Source organism: Anguilla rostrata, chromosome 6 (assembly GCF_018555375.3).
Source record: "Anguilla rostrata isolate EN2019 chromosome 6, ASM1855537v3, whole genome shotgun sequence".
In the NCBI taxonomy this organism is placed as follows: domain Eukaryota; kingdom Metazoa; phylum Chordata; class Actinopteri; order Anguilliformes; family Anguillidae; genus Anguilla; species Anguilla rostrata.
Genome location: NC_057938.1, coordinates 18,134,995 through 18,159,196, shown reverse-complemented (window position 1 = coordinate 18,159,196; position 24,202 = coordinate 18,134,995). Strand labels below are relative to the sequence as shown.

Sequence of the window (24,202 nt, the reverse complement as noted above, 5' to 3'; positions counted from 1 at the left end):
GTCAAACTCAAATCCCCAGGAGCTCATAGGATACAGGTTGTTATTCCAACATATTACCCTACTTAGCTGGTTCTGTGATTTCACTATTCTTCAATATTTACCCTTAAGCATTATCCAACACAACGCACATTTTATGTTTTTATACTATTTATAAACAAATAAAATCTCTTGAACATATTTCTTGAGAAAAGCAAGAATAAATAAACTGGATATTAACTGAATGATCAACCAATTATCAAATCAATACTGATTAAGTAATTAAGGCAAAGTGTTTAGGTAAAAAACACTGCGTACACAGAATCCAGGAAAAAAAGAGTTTTTTTTTCCTTTTGAACCTGAATTACACTGTTGTGAAATTACACTGTTGCCTTCAGTCCCCAAAAGTATTCCTGGGTTAGTGGGGTTGGCTACTAGTTATACTGTTTTAAAGGTATTTGACTATCCCATTACAATACAGAAAATTGAACAGTGTAGTACCACCTTTGATGAATTGGCACATATGAAATGGAAAATAGTCTTAGAATAACTATTAATATATATTCTTATGTCTAATGAAAAAAAAAAAGAAGTCAAAAACACACAACACCTGCACACACACACACGTGTCTGTACGCTCACGTACCCACACAGACACACACACACATAAGTGTGCATACTCACACTCACACATACACACACACACACACACACACACACGCACACACAGATACATACCGACATTCACATCTCCCCTGTGATATAACTCGCTGCAGATGAGACCTGGGCTCGTGTTGTGAAACCGCGCGCTCTGACTTGGCCGCCCTGCTCGGCTCTTCTGGCGCACGTGCATCTTTTCCACCGTGCAGAAGCGCTTCAGAGCGGGGACTTTCCACGCATGGGTCCTCCTGTTCCTGTGCTGTGACACATCTCCTCTCCTCGTCACCGCCAGTGCAGCGCGAGTGACTCACTGCGCCTGGAGGGGCTCTGTTTAAGGTCTCTCTCTCTCTGTCTCTCTCTCTCTCTTCTTCTCACTTTCTCTCCCTTCCTGTTTTCCTCTCCTTCTCTCAGAAGCCTGACATAGGGAAAGAGGGGAGGAGAAGCGGAATAAGAGTGTGAGTCGTCTCCAGCGTCCTCACAGGTACAGTAAAACTCACGCTCACACTCTCCACCTTCGCACGTCTGGTTTTCACTCAACACCTTAGCACTGTCAAAGTTTCTCTGTGAGTGTTCCATCGGTATCTTTATGATTCACAGGTATCAACATAGCCTTTAGCTGCCACACTATCCTGTTTTTTCTAGGTTCATGAAGCTTGTCTAGTAACCTACTGGACTCACATGGTAAACAGTGACGAGCACAATTATACTTCTTCCCCGGTACCATGTGGGAAGTAATTCATGCTGCCACATTTGCCTTATCTTTGAGACTAGTGTACAGTGGGGAAGACTAAGCCATCCACATGTGTTTACTAGTTAGCATATGAAGCCAGGAAATTCAAAAACACTGTTGCAAGATCCTCCCTTACAAATCAAATGTATGTCAGTATATGGCAAGTTGAAAATATATGGTATACATTTTTCTTGTGTGGTAAATAGCTGCCCTAAATGACAAACTATACAAATTTCACTACTGTATGAAATTGCACACACATTTTATTCACTGTGAATGAAACATGATATATAAAACTGTCATAAAAAGATACAGTACATAATAATTTCATAAAAAATGTTAATCCTATTTTATTATCAATATTTTGAATAAAATATTAATTATACTGTTTGTATGTGGGCCAGATCCTGATTTCTTTTATCATGCACTTTAATTGCACTTTAATTGAATAATTAATGGCAATTATTCATCAAATTTGTTAATATGGAAATAATATTTATTCATTGATTGATGTGATGATGTCAGTATTTTAGGAACAGAATACTGTTCACTCTGTAAAACAACAGAAAAACAAGTACAAGTTCAACAAAAATTAAACTAAAATTAATTTATTATGTGTGACTATGAGGGTAGCCACCATGATTTAAACCATCTGCTCTCAAGCAACATTCAAGGTAAACTGTTGGATAGGTATGGGAAAAGATCCTAAATAATAATAATAATAATAATAATAATAATAATAATAATAATAATAATAATAATAATAATAATAATTTCAGTATAATTATTGTCATTATTATTATTACTACGTTTTGTATAGCACTTATTAAAACAGAAGTGATCAAGAAAATCTTAAAATCAATCCTAATGTGCACAGGAAGCCAGTGAAGGAAGGCTAAAATGGGGGTGATGTGCTGTCTGTTTTTGGTCCTGGTGAAGAATCTGGCAGCAGCATCCTGAGCTAATTGTAATCTAGATATATTCTGTTTATTAAGACAAGTGTATAGAAAGTTGCAGGGCTCAAGGCATGATGAAATAAAAGCATGAATAACAATCCCCAGATTCTTTTTGGGGAAAAAAAAATCCAGGATCTGATCTTGGAGAGTCTTCTAAGTTGTAGACACTACTGCTGTCTTAATATGCTTGTCCAGACTTAAATTACTGTCAAAGTGGCCACCAAGATTTTTGTGACGGGGGACTCAATTTACTCACAATTTGGGCACTCATGCAGTTAGGACCAATGGCAATTATTTCGAACTTTAGCATTTAGCTGTAAATGTTAGTTAGATGACATTCAGTTCTGAATGTCTCTAAGACAGTCCTGGGGTGATCCTAACTGATTCAAATAATAGATACATTATAAGATGGTGGGCTATAAACGCAGAAACTTCGTTGCATTGTCAGGTTACTTCAGTTCACTCAACGTGGACGTGAGTGCACTGGACAACGGGAAGTGAAAGGATCAGGCCAGTAAGTAATGTGAATGCATAGCCACATCAGTGTCGAGTACTGTTGTTGGCTCCTTAGCACAATATGTCTGAATGACTTTGTACAATAACAAATTTTGAAAGCAGTGCGGTAGTGTACTGGGACTCCCTCTAGTGGTAAATTAAATGTCAGGAGCATGTGAACGGCTCTGCAGGCATCAGTTAAAATCTGATAATAATAATAATAATAATAATAATAATGTTTTTATCAATTTAATTCTGAATTCAGATTGAATTCTGAATATAAAACAAATAAACTGAAAAAAGTTGTGGCTAATCAAATTAAGCTTCTCACCTATCACAGTCAATACAATTCAGACTTTAATTACTGTTATCAATTTTACCTGTTTTTGTTACAAAAATGCTTCACTTATGCATTTACAGTGCCAAAAGTCTTTCCTTGAGTTGAATTGAATTTTCATAATTACATTTACTGAACATTCACTTCAAGCCTTTGTGTTATACATGGACAATTGTGACGTAAATTCTAATGGTGCTGATGGCTTTCACACTTGTTTAGCTACCAATTAAAAGCTATGCTTTACATATGTGTGTGTGTGTGTGTGTGTTTGTGTTTGTTTCTGGCTTGCTCTCTAGACTGCCTGCACAATCAGGGGTTTTAGTTACTTTCATGCCATGACCCCCCGAGAGCACCTGAGGAAGATGACCGCTCTGGGAGAGCAGGGTCCTATCGACGAGAAGCACTGGTACCGCATGGTCAACGGCATATCTGCAGGGGGTAAGTTCCACGGTAGACTGCAATGGAAACAGAGAAAAATAATGCAGGGTCAAATGTGAAATTTGCGCCTATTTTAATGCATGGGCATTTTAATGTTTGATAATTAATGAAAAAAAAAACATTGTGTTTGATGTGTAGTGCATATTTCTAAGTGCAGAATTGTGTTTTATAGTGTTTATTGGCGAGGGTGGCGTTGTGTTTGGTGTGTTTATGAGTGTGCTGTTCTGTGCGTGCTGATGTGGCAGAGCTGAGGCAGAGGCAGGAGATGATGATGAGGAATCAGATGGCCATGGCTCCACAGCTCCTGGCTCAGGGTCAGCAACGGCTGCAGGCGTCCCGGCCCGTTGAGCCCGCTTTAGGCCAGCTCTCTCCTGTCCACACAGCATGCTCTTCTCTCTCTCTCTTGTATCTCTTGTTTGTTCTAATGTCTCTCTTTGCCACACTCAGCTATCACACGTTATTTTCAACACCCAGGGGTGTTTTCTTTCAAAGCAGGGAATCCAGTCACGCCAGAATTTGGGTACGAGTGATGCAAATGACATTTACGTCAGCTGACCTTCAATATCTCTGAATTTTCTTGTGGCTGCCAGTTGCACCATTCCCCTTTCACCTCGCCATGTACCTGAAAGCCGTTCTGGCTGAGGTGGAGGTGGAGAAATACAGATAGTTATACGCTGTGTGGGATGTGTTTTATATTCTCTTCAGCGATACTGCAGGGATTGTGTGGTTCTCTCTCAGCATGTGTGTGTTGCCTGTGCCTCTGCAAATTGAAATTTAAGTTGAAATGGATCCAGTAGCAGGATTAGCCCCTTGAGCTGACACATCTTGTATTTGAGGGGGTCGTGCAAATCCGCGCATCAGGAACAGGAAGCAGGTTGAACATTTGTTAGCATACATGACAAGCATTTTGCGTCACATTACAATACTGAATGAATGCCAAATTCGTCTAATGAGAAAATGCTTCAAATCCATTCAAGGTGCCCTTTCATATTTAAGTTTCCAGATGCTGAAAATTGAAAGTGGATTCTTTTTGGAATTCACACATTGGACCCCTTTCACACAGAACCCTATGCTTTCAAAATGCTGTGAAATATTTCAGAAATACGAGTTTTAGACCTGGCTTGTCTAATTTCCCCCAGCGAGCTGGTGAACCCCACTGAGATGGTGCCCTCAGATGCCCGACAGATCCACATGGGTGCCCACCTTGGTCCTCCCTTGGCCCCCCACGGCAACGTTGTGCCCACCAGAGGATTCCCAGGAGCAGGTGAGCTAGATCCCCACTTCACTTTGTGCGATAAGCAGTTTGCCAAGTTTGACACGTTCTGGAGTCTGGTGATTTTGACCATCATCTGCTGGTTGCAGCTGAAAGTTTTTAAATGTGAATTATTTGTTTAGTGGACTGTTGTGAGTTAAGTTGTGAGTTTAGTTGTTCTCTATATCTGGAGGTTTGGCTGCTCAATAAAATGACTTATCTGCATTCCACCATTATAAGTTTGTGTCCCTTTGATATGTGAAGACATATCATTCAGTAATCTGATCAGAGATTCATGTACTGTGGCTTGTTTGGGAAATCGTAGACTTATATAAACTTTGTATTTGCATGTGTACATGTATTTATCCAGGTCACAATTAATCCAGGCTGTATTTGTATGCATTATTTCTTTATAACTGCTGGATGTCTTTATAAGAAATGCATATAATACACTTTGGATAGCCTTCCAGTAAAAAGTCTGGAACTTCACAGTACACAGCTGAATCGTAACATTTTTCCTAGGCTATTAGTACACAAGTGCAATAAAAAAGTTAAACTTTTATTTTTCTGCTGCCATCTTGACCAGGACTCCCTGGCAGAAGAGATTTTGTATCTCAACGGGACCTTTCTGGTTAAATAACGGATAAATTAATTAATTAAATAAAATAAGCCCATTCATTGCATGAAATCTGATATGAGTAATCTCTCATGTCTGTCTGTCTGACTGTCTACAGGATATGGCTTCCTACCTTCAGAGCCCATGGAGACAGTTGCCCGGCGACAGGAGATGCTTCACAAGCAGAATATTGCCAGGTAACAGTTCCTTTTTATTCTGTGCCCATAACACCAGAAAGGTTTCTCGCTCTCTCTGTCTCCCTCTCTGTCTCTCTCTTCCACACACACACACACACACACCTACACACTCACACACACATACACACACACACACACACATAGACACACACACACTCAAGAATTAAATCCCTATATCACAGTTCACACAATTTTGTTGACTCTTAACTGTTTCCACCTATTTTAGGATCCTGTCGACAGGCTTATTGTGTATAGACCAGTAGACTCTGCCCTGTGTGATACAATCACCAGAGATACTTCATTGTCATACACACACACACATCATGAGTGCATCCACAGTCATTTGAAGTGAATATAAGCTCTCTGCAGTAACTATGCATCTTGCTTTTTCCAGAATGGAGATGAATGCCATACTGCACCAAAAGGAGATAGAGAATGCCCACCAGAAGGGGCTTTTGGGTATTGAGTCCCCTATGATGTTCCAAGGTATCCCTCCAAACAGTATGGTGTACAGGGGGCGCCAGAGAGTTCCCGAGGGGCACCTTCCCAGTGATGTCTATGTCCACCGCACCACTCTAGAGGACCTGCAGGCCAACAGCCTGCTCATGTCTGCCAGCCCTTATCCACCAATCAGCACACTGCAGAGAGAGAGAGGGCGGAGGACCAGCAGGAGGGCAGCCAACCACAAGGCCGCAGACAGCAACTCATCTGGCTCTAAGGGCCAGTTGGAGGACAAGAGTGTTGAGCAGAGCCCGGGGGCCTTGGGGGAGGAGAAGGAGGCAGAAGGGAAGGGTGAGCCAGGGAGCGAGGGGATGAACAAGGCAGATCTGACCAAGATGGACGCCGAGCTGCCATCTGGCAGTGGGAAAAACTACAAGGACTGTGAGTCTGGGCTGCGCAAGAACGGCGTCATCAGCCAGGATGGCTGCGCAGACGCTGCCACCTGTAACCCGGGCCCTGGGGACAAGGGCATGCCCAACCCCTGCTCCGCTTTTCACGAGAAGTTCATGTACCCCTCCTCCTCCGCCCCACTCCCAAACACACCCTACATGTTCCCAGTGCCGGGCAACGGACTCCTGCCTCCCGGTGAGTTTGGTGTCAGACCTACGTCAGACCTACCTAAGAATCACCATGAGCCCCCTTTCCAGCCAGTTGTGTTGTCCATTTATTTCACCCTTCCCTCCTTTACTCCTTCAACCTTTTATATCTTGTAAGGCACATCAATACTCACCTGCTATCAATGGTCTACCTACATTCCAATCCCTTCTAATGACTTTAATGTGCATTTGATGTGCTTTAATGTGCAAAATCATCAATTCATAGATGGATAGATTGTTTATTTTGTACATTTTTTTTCATCAGGGCCCCACAGTGTTTTTCTGAATGGTGAGGACATGTCATCCGCTGAAGACCTCCGGAAATGGACCGTGGAAGACGTGTACAACTTCGTCAACAGCATCCCCAGCTGCTCAGAGTACGCTCAGGTAAATGAAGGTCCTTCTCATTGCTCCAGTCTGTCTAGCAAACACGTTGTTTCCCCAAAATGATATTTCGGTAAATTAGGAGATTTTTCACTGTCCGATGGTTGTTGCCTGCAGACGTTCAAGGATCACCTGATCGACGGAGAGACTCTGCCCCTCCTCACCGAGGAGCACCTTTTGGACACGCTGGGGCTGAAACTGGGCCCAGCGCTCAAGATCCGATCCCAGGTGCCAGACCGGCCTGTTCACATTCAACATCACAGGCTGCACACATGATACATAAATGAGGAGAGCAACCTGGCTTAACAAAAATGCTGTCTGGTGATTATCGTGGCTCCTAGGGGTCCAAACAGACAGCCAAAGAACACCCAATGATTATGGGCACTCAATGCAGTTGTTGTTGAAAAACCTGATTCTCCATCATTTTAGCATCACAGGTTGATTTATTGTGAGACACAGCAGTAGTGCACATCCCACTAGACCTTGTGAAACAATCTTTTCTTTTTCTCCCAATGAGCAAAAGCTAGAATCTTGATGTATAGAGGGGTGGAAATTCAAGTTGAGAGAAGGTTTGACATAAGACTAGGTTAACCCCAATATAGTTCAGGTTTTACGCAGATATACCCTGGCTATGTCCTATTTGGCCTGAAAACTTTCACTTTTCAACTAACAGTAGCCAGGTTTTTCACCACAAAAACATTCACTGGGCTCCAATCTAAAAAGCATCACACTTCCTTTACAAATACCAGCATATGGTATTCTGCAACTTCAAGTGGATTCAAGGGGGGCATTGTTCTGAAAATATGTGTAGTACTTTACATTAACATAGTCATATAAATAATCAGTTTATAAAACAATTGTTTAGGTGTACCTACTTTTTGCTTGAATTTCATTTGAGGAGTTTTGTTTAGGTCTGATGTTTGACAAAACTAATCTTTAATTTACATAATCTATAATTTACAGAATGAATGGTCTTTGGAATACTGATTTAAAAACAGTCAGTGCATCAGGCACTTTCTCTCTGAATGATAGCCCTGAGTGCATTTGAACTCATTGTTTGCCTCTGTTTCCTGCAGGTCTCTCGGAGGCTGGGAAGCATGTTCTACGTGATGAACCTGCCGCTCGCCTCGGCTGCCCTGCAGGCCAACCCAGAGAAGGCAGGGGACCGGTCTTCAGAGGTCAGCTCCCCTCTCAACTGTAACAGCGTGGAGATGTTGGGCAGCCCCTGCGTCAGGGACACGGAGAGCACCAAACCCCCCGAGGAGAACCCCCCTCCGCAGGCCCCGGGTGAAACCGCATGAGGAGCAGGGAGACGCGGCGCGGAGCAGCGTGCGTTGGGCTACGGCCCCGTTGCTGTACAATGCAAACTACCCCCTCAGACTCAGGTTCAGCCCGTCGTTCCCCAACAAATACGTCCCCGCCGGGAATAACTAAGTACCACAACAACATTGCTGACTGGACAGATCCGCACGGGTTTAATCAGCTCTGTTTCCAAAGCACTTGGTACTTTAAACTGACACGATCTCTTCAGAACAGTGTGAACCTGGGAACAAGCTAATGAAAAGCGTGGAGCAGTAATGCAGTTTTTGGCAGCAATGTTCAACATAGAGTAGCATTTACAAATCCCCAGTGGTTGAATAAAATGCAATGAAGTAAAGTAGTCGCATCAGAAAGGACATGCAAAAGGAAGACTAATACCAAGTATGGAAAGCTGTGACTTCTTGTTTCTTGTATGTTAAATTACAGGCTGTCTTGAGTACTGCGTGTTGTGTCAGTTGTACAAAGAAAACACTTTTTTGTAACTTATAGTTTATCATGATTGCTTTGTGATAAATTGTTTTTTATGAGGACTTGTGTGTCTTTATTATGGACCAGTCATTACAGTTGTATTTTATTTTTCATCACCAAAAGCACCAACCTACCTAATTGGTTGGTTTTCTCATCAATTGCTGTTGCCTGAGTCGTTTCAGGGTTGCAGGTGCTAATTACTTGAGTTCGTCTGTTATGCTTTGTTTGACTAATTTGAATTAGTTTGGCTATTTTAATGTGTTGCACTTACTCTGTTACGTAGCTTGTTGAGTAACTAGCTAGTTGGTTTGCAAGTTTGCCATACCTGGATGGCATAAGGTTTTCATGTTTTCCACACTTATAGGATCAAATATTAGAGTACAAAAATTTTCGTTGGCAGCTAGCTTGCTCTTCTACGGAAGAGGATTAGGGCCACGTGCAATTTTTCTTTTTTGAGTTCTGACTAAAGTCAGAGCTTGCCAAACCTCATTGGAATTATGACTGGAAGGGAGTGCTATTGTCAGATGAGACCAAAATTGAACGTTTTGGTCATACGCACCATCAATACGTTTGGCGGCAAAGGAGGAATGCATACAGGAGAAGCACCTCATACCTACGGTCAAATATGGAGGTGGGTCATTGATATTTTGGAGATGTTTTTCTGGCAGTGATCCCGGGGCACTATTTTAGATCAATGGCAAAATTAATTCAACAAAGTACCAGGAAATTCTGGCAGAAAATGTGGCTTTCTCTGCTAAGAAACTAGGACTTGGTCATAGGTAGATTGTCCAGCAGGACAATGACTCAAAGCATACATCAAAATCTAAACAGAAATGCTTAAGTGAAATCAGCATACATGTTTTCCAATGGCCATCTGTCTCCAGACTTAAATTCCATCAAAAACCTGTGGTCTGAACTGAAGAGGGGGGTTCTGTAAGCGCAAACCCAAAGATATCAATGATTCTAAATAGTTCTACATGGAGCAATGGTCAAAAATCCCTCCAAATGTGCTCTCTAAACTTATCACAAATTATAGGAAAAGACTCATGGCTGTCATCTTTGCCAAGGGTGTTTTCACAAAGCATTAACCCAGGGGTGCCAATAATTGTGGAACCTGTTTTTTGGGGAAATATTTTTTTAAATTAAAAAATTTAAGACTTTGGCTGATTCCAATCAAGCACACTAGTTTACACATATTGGAAAATAAAGCTTATGTCAATAACTGTATTATATTTTAGTTTAGCCGGTTTTTCTTTTTAGAATTTTCTGTGCATATTTATCAAGGGTGCCAATCATTATGGAGCCCACTGTAATAGAATGCCATTAGTGAGCCACTTGCTAGTGTTAACCAAGTCAAATAGCTTTTATCCTTTTCAGGATGTGGCATACAATACTACATCATATCAAACTGACCAATGAACAAAGGTGTCAACCACAGAAGAAAAAATATTTTGGAAAATAGAAGTTAATTGAAAATTGACCATTGTGCTTTCCTGACATGTAAATAAGAATGGTTGATCAGTGCACATACCCAATTCTCAAACAACAAAAAATAGAATAAGAAAGAATACAGAGCACCAGTATTACGTTATACTGTATATAAAAGTGAAAAAATGTTGTACAAATTCAGAATTTGTCTGATTCAAATTGATGTAAAATTGTTCATTCAACAAAGGCAATGAGATAAATGAACAAAAATGTGTTTGAAGACATTCATGATGAAAAAACTGTTTCAGTGGAAAAAAAGTGCTACATATGATTAAGCCTTATATGATTAACACGTTCTATTTTCTATACAATGAAAACCTAGCTTTTTAGAAGCAATGGTCAGTATATTTTCTTAATCTTTAAATTTATGAAGAACTCATCTGAAATCTGCATAGAGGACAAATTTTGTTGATTGTATAAAATCCTACTAGACAATACACTACATGTCAAGATGAGTTGTACACATTCACGACACAAGACAAAATAGTGGTTTAGACATTTTCAACAAGCACCCAACAGATCTCAAACAAGCACACTGCATCTGCTTTCTATATCTTTATTGCAATGAAAGAATACAGATATACTTTAAGATAGACAATTATATAAATTATATTCCAGTAACTGCAAAGACCATCTTCAAAATGATATCAATCCAAATATGGACAACTAAGTGGTTGAAGAAGTTTTGACTGGACAAAGGTTAAGGGGTCTTCCTTTTTAAAAAAAACAAAAGCTGTACGCATGTATTTCTGTGCATATGTGTGCATATATATATGAATATATATAACACATATACACTATACTGTGTACAGCATATACTGTATATACACAGTGCATATTGTATAGACATCCTGTGCATATGCATGTATACAATATATATTTATACATACATACACAGTGTATAATAAAGCTACAATACAACGTACTGATGCTGAACTACACTCATTTGCGATTTCATATTTCTACAATAAGAAATTATTCGGCCAACATATACAATACGCGACTGGCACACTGGCAGATCATTCTCTCGGAGAGAGCAACAGAAGAGAAACACACAGACAGAAAATGCATTTAATAAAGAGAAGCAATGATCAGTCTACAAAACAATGCTGCTACCTGTGCCTTCGCAACGACTAACTGCATGGTCCTCAACACGAGCGACACACTCAACCGGGTTTCTGAACAAGGAAAACGAGACGACGCAGCTTCTACGCGCTGGAGTCCTTCACGCCTATTGTGGTACAGTGGCGCACTAGGTAGGAGGGTTAGTAAATTCAAGAATTCTATATTTTACTCCTATATCGGTCCATCTGCAATCACAATAGCACAAAACCAAAAAATCGACAAAACAGAGGTTGGGGGTCGGGGGTGGTTTAGATAATGGACGATGAATTCATATCTTTTAGTTTTTGCTGGATAATAGTATCCTGCGGGCAGAATCTTGAATTGCTACTTCCCCAAAAATTACTAATCCATGCGTTTCAATGGATAAACAGGCATAAGTGAATGCAATTATATCCAACTGTACGGTTAAACACTAGATGGTTTGAAGTTCCAAGTGGTAATGCTCTTCCTACAGTAAGCTTATTGGTCAAGCAAGACTGACACACACCGCCCAATGAGCTCAACAAAAGTTACCGTTTTCTAAATGATTATTATGATCTTTACTACATCCTTGGAAATAATATATGTTGCATTTACAGGTACTTTATTTTAAAAAAACACACAGGTGGTGAAGGAAAACCTAAAATATGCTACCACAATATTCAAACATAGTACGGCTTACACTGGACCCCCCGATCCTCTGGGTTTCAAAAGGTTTAATCACCAGCAAGTTCATAAAGATGCATTACAACCGACAAGAAAGGCCAATCAGGCCACACAACCATAAAAGTCAATCACTCATGGTGGAACTTTGAGAACGACGTCAGTACAACCAGCTGTAGAAATTACTCACAGGATCAATACAAGCCACTGAATGCTTAATGAAATACGGCTTGTTGTGTTGACTGGTAAGGTTTGACACTGGTTCCAGCTTTAAGATACATGAAGATGTAGGTGAGAAAATGACCCCCCCCCCCCTTTTTTTTTTTTTTAACTTAGTCATTTTAAAAGTTTAGTAAAGTCCTAGCTCTCATTTGACAAATGGAACTATTGAAAAATGTTTTATTAACTTGCAGTTTGGCACTTGTCTTTGAATAGCCATATCGCATTCATAATTCATTTTGTAAATGTTGCTTTTTCACCATCATTGTCATCTGCAAAAGTAAACTTCATTTTGACTTCATAACTCTTCTCACTCCCAAATGAGTGGACACCATTATGGACAATGGCCATCATCATTAACGTACTGTGCAGTAGCATCTGTTCGACCTCGCTATACCGCGAACGGGACCGTGGAATGCATGGTTTGGAGTCCAGTGACGTGGGGTTATCGTTACTGCGATACGCTTCTGCAAAGCACACTGGTAAACACCAGGCCGAATCAATGGTGTGTACAAGAACGCAAAGTGATCGCACACCTGTCTCAATTTCCGTTCCAGCCACACCTGTAGTTTTCAGACGGCACAGAAAAAGTATTAGGTGCCACATTACAGCACACAAATATTGAAAGCCCCAAGAAGAGTGGCGTACTGTAACATTACACAAACGTAGACCAAATTTGCACAGGGGTGCCGAACAGTTTGATTCCACATAGCTAGAAGGACAGACGGGGACAAAGTTCCTTAATAAGTATCCGTGTTCTTACAAAAGCAGATCTTGATAATCATACAGGCTTTGGTCCAAATAAGTGAGTACTTTGCGGTCCAGGACGCAGTTGCGTCTGCCGTCCTGCTTCTGCCTGTCCTGTTCGATTTGCCTTTTGTAGCCTTTTCGTAATACAACCCCCTCACCTTCTCCCAAAAAAAACACCATTATCTTTATATTACGGCGGCATGGTCAAATTATGCAGCGTTTCCCAGGGCTACTCAAGCTTGGTCCTGGATGGCCACAGTGTCCACAGCGTCCCTTCTCCACTCAAAAACTCCCAATCCGGCCCATCGCCCCGACTCGAAACAATTCCCATCTCCCAAATCTGAAGGGTTTCCGTAGTGTGACGGGCCGAAAAATCCGCAGGGCTGTGTCCCTCAAGGACAACAGCAGAGTAGCCGCGCAGTTTCATTATTCCATTTAAACGACTACAGTGGCTCACACACAGAGAACAGACTGGTACTTCCAAGGAAAAAACATGCGTACACATTACTACTTTGTAGCACTTGATGAACATTTTCTTTTTCGACAAATCACCTAAGATTTGAAAACTGGCTTGACATATGGGTTAACAGATTCTTAAAATGGGAACCATTTAATCAACCCAAAAATCTAAGGTTAAGGAAGGAGGGAGGACGACGGGATAGAGGAGAGATTAGCCTCGGGGGATAAATTCTTTACACAAGCACGTTTTTTTTTTCTTTTTCTTTTTTTAAAACAGACGAGAGGAAATCAGAACCACAGTAAGGCTTTTCTTTGTCATAGCTGTTGTTTTTTTTTTTGTCCTCAGTTGAAACTACCTGGAGAATGATCAGTATTCTTTGTGGAAGATCTCAACCAACATGAAAATGAGTGGCCCTTTAATCTGAGTGCTTGAAGTAGCAGTCCATGTGGACCGCATAAGTTCATCATTAGATGCGTATGTTTTTTTATGTTTTAATGGATGCGGGCTTAGTTCCACTGTCTTCTTCCTTTTCCTTGCACTCTCCCTCCCCTTCCTCCCCGTCCCCCTCTTCCTCTTCCTCTTCCTCCCCCTCTTCCCCTTCCGTGTGCTGCTCGAGCTCCTCCCTGGTGATCATCTCGAAGTCGTTGCCGTTGCTGTGCTGAGATCCCTCGTCCTCTTTGCGATCGCTGTCCGTGTCGGAGTGCCTCTCCCCGTCCGGGCCCTCTGCTGCCGCCGCCGCCGTCGCCGTGGCCTCCTCCTCCTCCTCCTCCTCCTCCTCCACCTTCGTCTCCTCCTCCTCTTCCTCCTCCTCCCCGTCGTCGTCCTTCTTCTCGCTGTCGGACCGCTCCTCGCTGTCGGACTTCTGCGCCTTGGCGGTCTCCTCGGCCTTGGCTTTCTCGCCGATGGCCTTCTTGGCGTCGGCGCGCGGGCCCTTGTACTCGTGGGTGTACAGCGGCCGGAACGAGTCGATGAACCCCACGTCCGCCGTCAGGTTCGGCAGGAACCAGAAGTGGTGACGCCCGCCGGTCACCACCCAGATGATGAGGAACAAAATGCATCGAGCTGCGGAATGACAACAAAGGGTTTTTTTTTTTTTTTGTTTAGTTAGTTTACAAAACACCCGAAGGGTCATTCAATGTCAACTGAACTAATGTCAAAGCAAAATGGGGGTCACAGAGCAACATTAAGAGGCAGTACTCAGTTCTTCCAGCAACACTGGCCACAATTCAATCTGCAGTTTGTCTTTGAATTTAACCATATTAAGCTTCATGATAAGTTTACCCTAGGCAGTCGGAATGCAATAGTTCATGCCAATTTTTTGCTGATATAACAATTACCTCAGCCAAAACAAATGAAAAGGCACGTTCCTTCACATTTTTCCCTTCAGCATAATCTAGAATCTCCCTTTCTCGCTGGTCCAAAACATGGAAAACCCATGAACCAGTCTGGGAACATGCATGCACTGCACCCACAAAGATGGTAACAAGTAGTGCAATTGCTCAAATATATTTCACGTACATCACTTACATCACCCGATCACTGAACTCAGGCTGTTATGCAATTATTCAGGAAAAAAAACTTAAAGGGACACAGTACGCTGCAGTCAGGAATTTCTATGGGATCAAAGTCCACGCCAGGCTCGTGCCGTGTGGTGAAACAGTCTTACCGACTGCGAGGAGGAGTATGCTGGCGACGAAGCACCCGGCTGCCACGCTCAGGTAGTACACGCCCACTCGCATCTCGGCGGGCCAGAGGGGGAACAGGGTGGCCGCGATCACCGCAATCACTGCAAACAGACCGCACATATTCGGCGTCACAACGACCACGACAACACACTCATCTGCTCTCCTTTAAAATGCAGAGTACACCAGTTACTAAGGTCCCAGTTCTGTGGAAAGGCCGCAGCGTCTGTGGAAAGACCGCTGTGTCTGTGGAAAGACTGCAGGCAGCAGTGTCCACAGACACCACAAAGATTCCACAGACACTGCAAAAACATTATTGGAGCGCTTAATACTGACCTAATATCAGTCCCATGGCGAAGGTCTTAAAATGTACCGGGTCATAAATCCAAACGTACACCTGGAGAGAAATGACAAAAAAAAGGCTGGTCACAAGTGAGCCTTTATAACCCATTATAAAATACTCATGCGTTGATTTTATTCTGGCAGGTTTGCTTCACCACAGCAGTATGGGCAATTTTTTAAATTTGTTTTTTATATACATAAATACAATATGCAAGTACACATCAATTAACATACACATTGATATACAAATTGTTCTTCTCAAGTGCTGTTTACACTGGGGATACTTTTTGTGTAAGGCTTTTCTGATACTGTCCAATGATGTGAATGGCTAACTGCTTACTCATTGTTTACTCATTAAATGTTAGCTAAGTTGTGGCTATCTAAACATACAGGGCTGATATGTTTTAAAAAAGTTCAGTTATGGATTGACTGCAGCACAGCAAATGTAGTGTAGTTTGAAATTAACAAGTTCACCTACTTAAAAAACAAACATGAAATTCTGCCTAACTATTAAATTGCTTTAAATATCTGCAATAGTCTAAGTGTGATTCATTTCTCCTGCACTGGTGCCACCAAATTGTGCTGTGCCACTGTCTATTTTATTACTAGTGCTAACAAAATAACTAGATGTTTGTCAAGATATGAAAATAATTAACAGGTAAAAAAAACTATATATAACACAGCCTGCACAAGCATAAACCTTAGCTTTGTGCTTGTGTTTTAAATCTCGCAATTCTGTGTAAATATTATGATCAATAAACAACGTGAATGTCAAAATGCCAGACGCCAAAAAATGATTGCCGCAAGGAAAAGGAGTATGTTCTTGTGGTTCAAGTCTGGGTTATCGCCCGTTGTAATATATATTTTTTTAAATCTCTATTATCTATGTTTATACAACGCTGTTTATTTCTTATAAGCAGAATCCTACGTTAAAGCGACCACTGCGCCTGAAAGGTATGTGTACGTTTCCAACCATGAACTGTTCATAAAATTAAGGCAGAGACGGAAGAGAGTTGTGAGGACCTGTGAAGAGAAAACCTGTGAGGACCTGCGGAGTCTTGCAGGACCCCACCCCGCTCGGCACTGACCTCGTTCCCATCCAGGAAGAGCTGATCCTCGTGCGGCTCCAGTTTGAACTTCTTCTTCACGTCCTTTTTCTTCTTGGGTGACCCGGGGCTTTCGTCCTACATGGAGGTGCATCGGGTTAGAGGCGCGTTCAAAGGAAGCACAACTTTAAGTACCCTCTGCCGTGAATATTTCAATGGCTGTACAAACGACAGTTCTTTCTGCTTATAAAAATATACAGACATCTTAACACACCCATTGGATACGGCAGGAAAATGTATGAATAATTTAAATTCTACTATTTCAAAAGAATAATTTAAAGTTATTAAGAAGTCTCTGGGGGCCCCAGATTAATATTAATTAATTAAATTTAATTTCGTTTTTAATTTTATTAGAAGGAGAGCAATTTACTATGACATAAACCCAAGTATTATGAGGCAGCCTTTGTCACTGTGGAAAACGATGGACTGACTCAGTGACATGTTCATACTGCTCATTGTTCATACTGACAGAGGGGGGGAAAGGCCAAGTGGTTTTGAAAAAATTGTGATGTAATCTTTTTTTGGAATCTATATACTTATACAACAGCCTATGTCAGACTTACATCTTTTTAAAAGCATTTGGTGAAAATTAAGTACAAATCCAATGGGAATAGACAATCTGCTGGGTTATTTTAATGGGGGTTATCCACTGCACTGTGTGTGCACTGCACCGCACTCATAAGCACAGCAGCAAATGGAGATTTTAACAGCAGGCCCGATGTCAAAATCCAAAGTCCTCCGCAATACTGCTGCCCTGGCATGCAGCAATAAGTCAATCATATACCTATGGTTTTCAAACACCACATGTCCTACGACTTATGTAATATTTACCAGTTGTTGCGTTCTGAATTCATGACACAACACATAATACGAAATATAACCAGAGTTCACTTCACGCCAGGTTTTTTTTTTTGCCAGCAAATGTGTCCAGAGGGATTTCAGTGTGTCAGACAAATTATCCAATTCCCTATCTATTGTCCATGTGTGCGCAATAGGCAGGGTGGATGAACAATATGAAACAACCTAATCTTGCATTTTTGAACCATTTTAATACAAAGGTCTCTTCCTATCTGTTACAGGGAATTTTTCCTTGCCATTGTTGCCTTAGGCTTGCTCCCGTGGGGGGTTTTGGCCATGGTCGTCTGGGAAGTGTATTGTAACAATTGTTTGTGAAATGTGCCATTTACATAAATTGATTTGACAGATGATCATAAAGATGCAATATACAAAAACACTTTAAAGAGAAATGAACTCACTGAATAATAATTTTTAAAAAAGCTCTCGGGGCAATAAATGCAATTTCTGCTAGTCACAATGGCGGATAGGCCTATTTGCACAGTCGACAATGCACATGCCAGCACATGTCAGCTAAGGCAAACTGCACCAAACTATATGTACTGCCTACAAATAAAATGCATTCTTATAAGGGTGAGCTGAGGTACAGAGCAGGCCATAAGTATGTGGACAGTGACATATGTGTTTATTTACTTATTTACTGTTATTTTGTTGGTCAGTACTCCGGCACATTAGATGTGAAATTAAACAATGAATAAGAAGTTAAACAGCAGACTGACAGCTATAATATGGGGGTATTAACATCTACATCAGGTGAACCATGTAGGAATCGCAGCCCTTCTTCATGCATAGTGCCCCCATTTTCGGGGGACCAAATGGAAAAGTGACAAATGTGGCTACAACGCTGGTTCTTGGCCGGCTGTGTGTTGTTGCATCATTAGTTAACAAAAAGAAAGCAGAAAGCTAACAAAAGGTCTAGAGTTAATTCTATGTGAGGAATTTGCATCTGTCTGCTGCTGTTGTCTCTCAACATGAGGACCAAAGAAGCACAGAGCTAAAACAACAACAATTGTGTCACCGTCCAAATACTTACAGGCTGCACTGGACCTCAGCTCACCCAAATAAAAATAGCAGAATGCATTTTATCTGTTGGTATGTAAAGACAAACACTACTCCGCATTACACTATGAATTGCAACAATTTTATGGCATTGGTGCCAATAAGGCCCATAATAAAGTAAAGACACAGAGGAGCAATATGTTATGAGACAATGGGTCAGATTCTTACAGAGCAATGAGCATTACAAAGTACCAGTAAAAATTACTGATCAAGAAGAAGAGGGATATATCAAAATAAATGCTATGCATTGCACCAAAAAACAACACACAGCAGAGCAGAATAAAAAACAAACATACGCTTTTTTCCTTTTTTGTGTCGATGGCTTCTGCATCCTTCTTCTTGTCCTTGTCCTTCTTGCCCTTCTTATCCTCCTCTTTTGCACTGTCACCTTTTGCCTTCTCTTTCTCCTTTTCCTTCTTAGTATCCTTCTCCGGTTTCTTCTTCATCACTTTCAGGGCCCGGTGGAAGAACTGTTTCTTTAGAAGTCTAGAGAAGAAGACGCTTCGGTTACTGACCTGTTGAAGGTCACTCCCAGCTCTGATGACCAGGGGCCTCATTTATAAAACGGACTTCCGATCAATTTTGATCTTAAGTATGACTTACACAGAAAACCACGTATAAGTAGTTATTTATAAAACCTTACTTTGAGTTGGAAATGATCTTAGCTCTACGCAAAGTCTAGACTTGACGCATGTGATTTTCCTGCTGGTTATGTAGGGGGTATTGCCGTTTGGGATGCATATGCGTCCAAGCCTTCGGTGAACTTTGCATTAGCTTTATGAACAATTTGATAGGAATTATCAATTAAAGGTGTGAAGAATTAATTGTTTGTCAACCCACTATTTAGTCCACCAAATAATACATGTTGCCTGTCTTCAATCTCCTCTACCATCTCCGTGATCTTGTCTTCCAAAAAGTTTGCTTTTCTCTTTTGGTCCCATGGTTATTCCTGACTAAACCCTCATTTGTGCTAGCATTATGTAAGGGGAAATCGCTGATTGTAAGGCAAGTTCATGTGCTGTCAATTTTAAGTTAATTTGAGATTTATAGATCACAGGTGCGTAAGTTACAAATAGGCTTCTTAGAACCTGCGTGAGCCAGGTTTTTTATGCTCAGTATCTTTTATGAATCGAACGTAAGCACACCGTCGGAAATTATCTTAAGACTAAGTTCAAGTATAAATCTAAGAACATTTTTATAAATGAGGCCCCAGATCTCCAGTCTGCCCATATAGACCAATCAATGCACTAAACCAATCTTGTACAACCAGTCCCATATAAAGCCCCTTTAAAGGGCGTGCTACACTTCTTCAGGAGTGTGTGCGCATGCATGCACATGCAGACGGACACAAATAAAGCCCTCACCTGTTGCAGTAGTCCACCACAGACTCTCTGGTTGTGAACAAGGCCTCTTCCCCCTTCTTTGCTTTGGCCCACTTGGAGTCCAGGAGACTGTCCACTGCTTTAGAGGCTATAAGTACAGAAAACCGTAAGCTCTCATACAAAAAGAATAAAACACTTCTTTCACAGAGAGAAACCAAGGGAGATGCCTGAATATTTTTAGTAACATTTATCAAAAGGCCTATGTTCACACAGTAAGGTCAAATGTAAACTGGGCCCATTGTCTACGTTCATTTTCCAGCATTGACTGCTTTGTAGTAGTAGCTGCAGTGGAAAAGAACGGAACTACAAAGAGCCAATGCTGAGCAGAGACACTTATGGGAACTGTAGTTCAATGCCAGTTTAGGCCTGCTCCACAATCTTTCTTGGGATATGGCCCATAATTGAGCAACATTGCCAGGAAAAAAAAAAAAAAAACATTACGCAAAGTTTCCGTAACAAAAATCAGCGGGCCAAACAAACCTTGAAAATAAGAAAAGGTAAATAAACACTGACCCACAAAGTAATCCACTCGATGGCCCATCATGTTGGTGGACTTGGTTGGGCAGTTGAAGCGCAGGTACTTGGCCACTGCCTTCTCCTCCTTGGTGGGTTCCCCGACCTCCTGCAGAAAGGAAACAGACCCCACATGGCTCCTCAAACCAGCAGACGCTTTTCCCAGTACATTAGCTACGGCTGATCATTCACAGTATAATACAGACATCATTAACATCAGTTTATGTAAGAATTTTATTTATTTTTTTATTGTGTATGTGCGCCTGTCATCATATACACGCAAAAACACAATTCACACTACTCCTGTAAAATTACAATTGTTTTAAAAAAAAAAACAACAATTGTGACAGGGAAGCGCTGACCGCACAGAGATCTCTGATAAACATGGAGACATAAACCAAAAAGACAAACTGAAAACTGTTTGACTCATGCAGCAGATACTCGTGCAGTTACCTGAATACCAACAGGAAAGCAAAAACACACACACACACACAAAAAAGTGTGCTCACAGTCCAGAGACCAGCTGGCACAGGTTATGCAAACGCGCAATGGCTAAACCTACGAGCTCTGTGCTGACGTCAGCTCACCGCTACAGCACGGCCAGCAGATGTTAACACGAAGAGATAAGACAAAACCGCATTCCCTCGGCGTGAACGAAATCAAGCCAACCCCTGAAAGATTTTTTTTTTCTTCTTCTTCGAATATCTGATGGACCCGAGTTCTCTTGAGAGCTATCTCTCTACATCTGATTGGCAATAAAACCACTTGACTTCCCCGCTCACTTTGATTCCACAGGTTGTCGCTGCGAATGAGAATCAAGTTCTCAGTTGGCCTGCATGGTTCAATGAGAGTATTCTCTGCACTCTGCAATTCCTCTACTCCATCTTATGGTATCCTTCACCCACCTAGCAGTCCTACCGGGAGAGAGCTGCCACATTTGCTCAGGTCTCATGTGTTCCCTTGGCTCAGGCAAGCGAGCGCCAATCTCCTCTTTATTTTACATTCAATCACAAGTGGCCAGGGAAATGAGAGAGTAGCCATCAATTCTCTGGACTGATGCGCAATCTCCAATCCCAAAACAAGTGTCTACCCTAAGACATTTAATTACAAACATTGGAAGCACAGCACAAAACCTTTTTGGTTAATCCTGAAAAAATGGCATGCTAAATTAAAAAGGTAGAAAATGGCTGGCTCAAACAAATCCTTCCTACCTCCAATCCACCGCCTGCACAGATAAAATACTGTGGCAAAGCTTTTAACCACTCACATTAGGTTCAGGGATTTCCCCAAAAGACATCAGTGGGTTTACCAAGCTCATCAAATATTTGAAACTAATGGACCATCTTTTACTGAAACTGAATAATTCATCAAATGCAAATTACTGGCCTTGCATAGGTTAGTATTTAACTACAGCAAACACCATTTTATTATTTGTTTTTCAGAAAATGAAAAGGGGACAGATGTAAACTAATATCGATTTTTAATTTCAACTTCCATGCAAGGCCAAATACATGCATTGTTACACTTACTACTGAGAATACATTGCCAAAGCACAGCAGTTGAAACTATTCTTAACAGAGGTGTAACAGAGGCTGGTGAGTGATATTCCTTTACCAGAAAAAAGTATTCTGGTTTCTAAACTCATGCTATAGAGCAAGCTTTTAAGCATCACTGCAGTTAAAATATATACAATTCCAGTAGACCTGCAAGAATTTCAAACCTCATAAACCAATGTCCACATGTATATATACGGTGTATATATAAGGTACTAACAAGACCAACAGACATCACTCAGTGTGATATAATCGGAAGAACATAAGCGACAGAGCTATAGCGTGTACAAGCATGCAATAAACTTGGTAACGCCACTGTGAGACACTATATTCAAGAGTTGAATGTCGAACTGAGATGTTGCCTTTGTTTATATCCCGTCTCGTGGGCGCTATCAAGTGGGCGTTTCAAGATGTATGAATGTTTTTATTTAGTACTAGGAGTTATTCTGTCATTGTAAAAAATACACATAAATATCGCCCCTTTATTTTTTTCGTGGGTTGTTGTGCATTCAAACAGACTACACACTTTAACTCGTTTGGCATTGTAAAACAGGTGGCAGATGCCAGCTAACCATAGCTCACCATTCCCACTATCATGGTACTAAGTTAGCTAACTAGACTACATAACTACCTGTCGACAACGTATTCCCTAGATAGCTAGTTTAACATTCTTTGCACCCACAACTTATCAGAAACAAGAACGTTGTTGGCTAGCTAATGCTAAGTAGCTTAGGTAATGTTAGCTACCATCTAATTCATGCAGCTATCTAGCTGAACGGATCGTTGTTTAACTATCGTTTAGCTAGCTAGTAAACCAGCTGAACAGACTACTGGCCAGCTAGCCAGCCAATCAATCCTCCTGAGAAGAGGGGAATCAGAGGAGCCATTAGCTAGCTAGGTGATTATGTTAGGAAATTCGATGTGTCCGACTGCTTTCTGAAAGAGCCAAAAGTGCCAGCACATCTGGTTTCTCGTCACGACAGCAAGACCACTACAATCACCAGCGACGAAGAAAGCATTTAAATTAACTAGAATACCGTTGCGTTTGTCAAGCACAATTCTGCTATTCAGTCAGCTGAATTAACAAGCTAATGTTAGTTAAAGCTACAAAGCCAGCTGGCAAATGAAAAATCTTCAGGTTGTATCGACAACGTTACTGCAAAATACATCTAAATATATAGCTGGAAATTTCGCATTAGTTAGACAAATTTCACAGTATCACAGTAGATGTGTCTAATAAAATGAAGTAAATCAGTCAATATACAAGTGCAGAATTATAGCTAGACTAGTTACTTCCTGCAAAAATATCACCTCGATTACCTAGAGGCTTGTATTTAGCTTCAGGACCGTCTCCTTTTTCTCAGATAGCCAGCTATAGCTAGCTACATTCAAAGCTTATTTGCGTGTAAAATATTCACGCGAAGATAATGTTGCAATATGTACGACAGCATGATATATGCCTTTAAAATAATCCTTATTAATGGCATGATCGGTTTATATTTCGGTATTAAATAGTTTGATGATTACCTGAATTCGTTTCTTATGCCTCCTGCGCTCCGCCATGTTCCTCAGATTCAGTATCTCTGTGTGACGTGGTCACGACAGCGAAGATACTATCGCGAGACAAATAGCGTGATCACCACATTGGAGACCGCCTGCAGACAAAATTTGTTTTCGGAGTGTGGTAAGGTTAAAACTACAGACCATAGAAAAATAAAACGCCGTTCTTCATTACTCATTTGCATAAACACAATTATTAAAATAACTTTTTTAAATAATTGAATAACACTGTATAAAAACTGTTATCCACCATTGGTTTATCAGCAGTAGTAACTAGGTGAGAAGCAACTGCAAAAGACTTACAAGTTAAGAACATTATTTTGGAAGTTAAGAACATTACCTGATATTGCACGAGATCACGTTATTTCACACATAGTCTGCTTCTGAGACAATCAATACATTTGTCGTATAAATTAGACTTTGAAAATAAATGGGAGGTAAACATGCTGTGTACTACCATATGGTTTCTCCAGCTAAATTCACTAGTGATTTGACTTAGATCCTGACCTTACCAGTGTCAGATTGTGAAGTGACACAAAG

At 41.1% G+C, this 24,202-nt stretch overlaps 2 protein-coding genes across 2 annotated transcripts; one reads left to right on the top strand and one right to left on the bottom strand.

The window, feature by feature from the left end:
* Positions 1 to 319: 319 nt before the first annotated feature.
* On the top strand, positions 320 to 8,988 carry samd7 (sterile alpha motif domain containing 7). Its single transcript, XM_064338779.1, has 9 exons — positions 320 to 1,117; positions 3,451 to 3,592; positions 3,838 to 3,931; positions 4,732 to 4,856; positions 5,579 to 5,657; positions 6,052 to 6,743; positions 7,020 to 7,141; positions 7,256 to 7,366; positions 8,215 to 8,988. The coding sequence occupies exons 2-9, from the start codon at positions 3,490 to 3,492 to the stop codon at positions 8,437 to 8,439; spliced, it is 1,551 nt and encodes a 516-aa protein (XP_064194849.1). The 5' UTR covers positions 320 to 1,117; positions 3,451 to 3,489; the 3' UTR covers positions 8,440 to 8,988.
* A 1,968-nt stretch (positions 8,989 to 10,956) lies between these two features.
* On the bottom strand, positions 10,957 to 23,776 carry sec62 (SEC62 homolog, preprotein translocation factor). The gene is made up of 8 exons (XM_064338776.1): positions 23,630 to 23,776; positions 20,550 to 20,658; positions 20,019 to 20,124; positions 18,951 to 19,140; positions 16,723 to 16,818; positions 15,629 to 15,689; positions 15,277 to 15,396; positions 10,957 to 14,672 (listed from the first exon to the last, which is right to left on the bottom strand). Exons 1-8 carry the CDS (start codon positions 23,663 to 23,665, stop codon positions 14,095 to 14,097), a joined length of 1,296 nt encoding a protein of 431 aa, XP_064194846.1. The 5' UTR covers positions 23,666 to 23,776; the 3' UTR covers positions 10,957 to 14,094.
* Between the last annotated feature and the right edge of the window lie 426 nt (positions 23,777 to 24,202).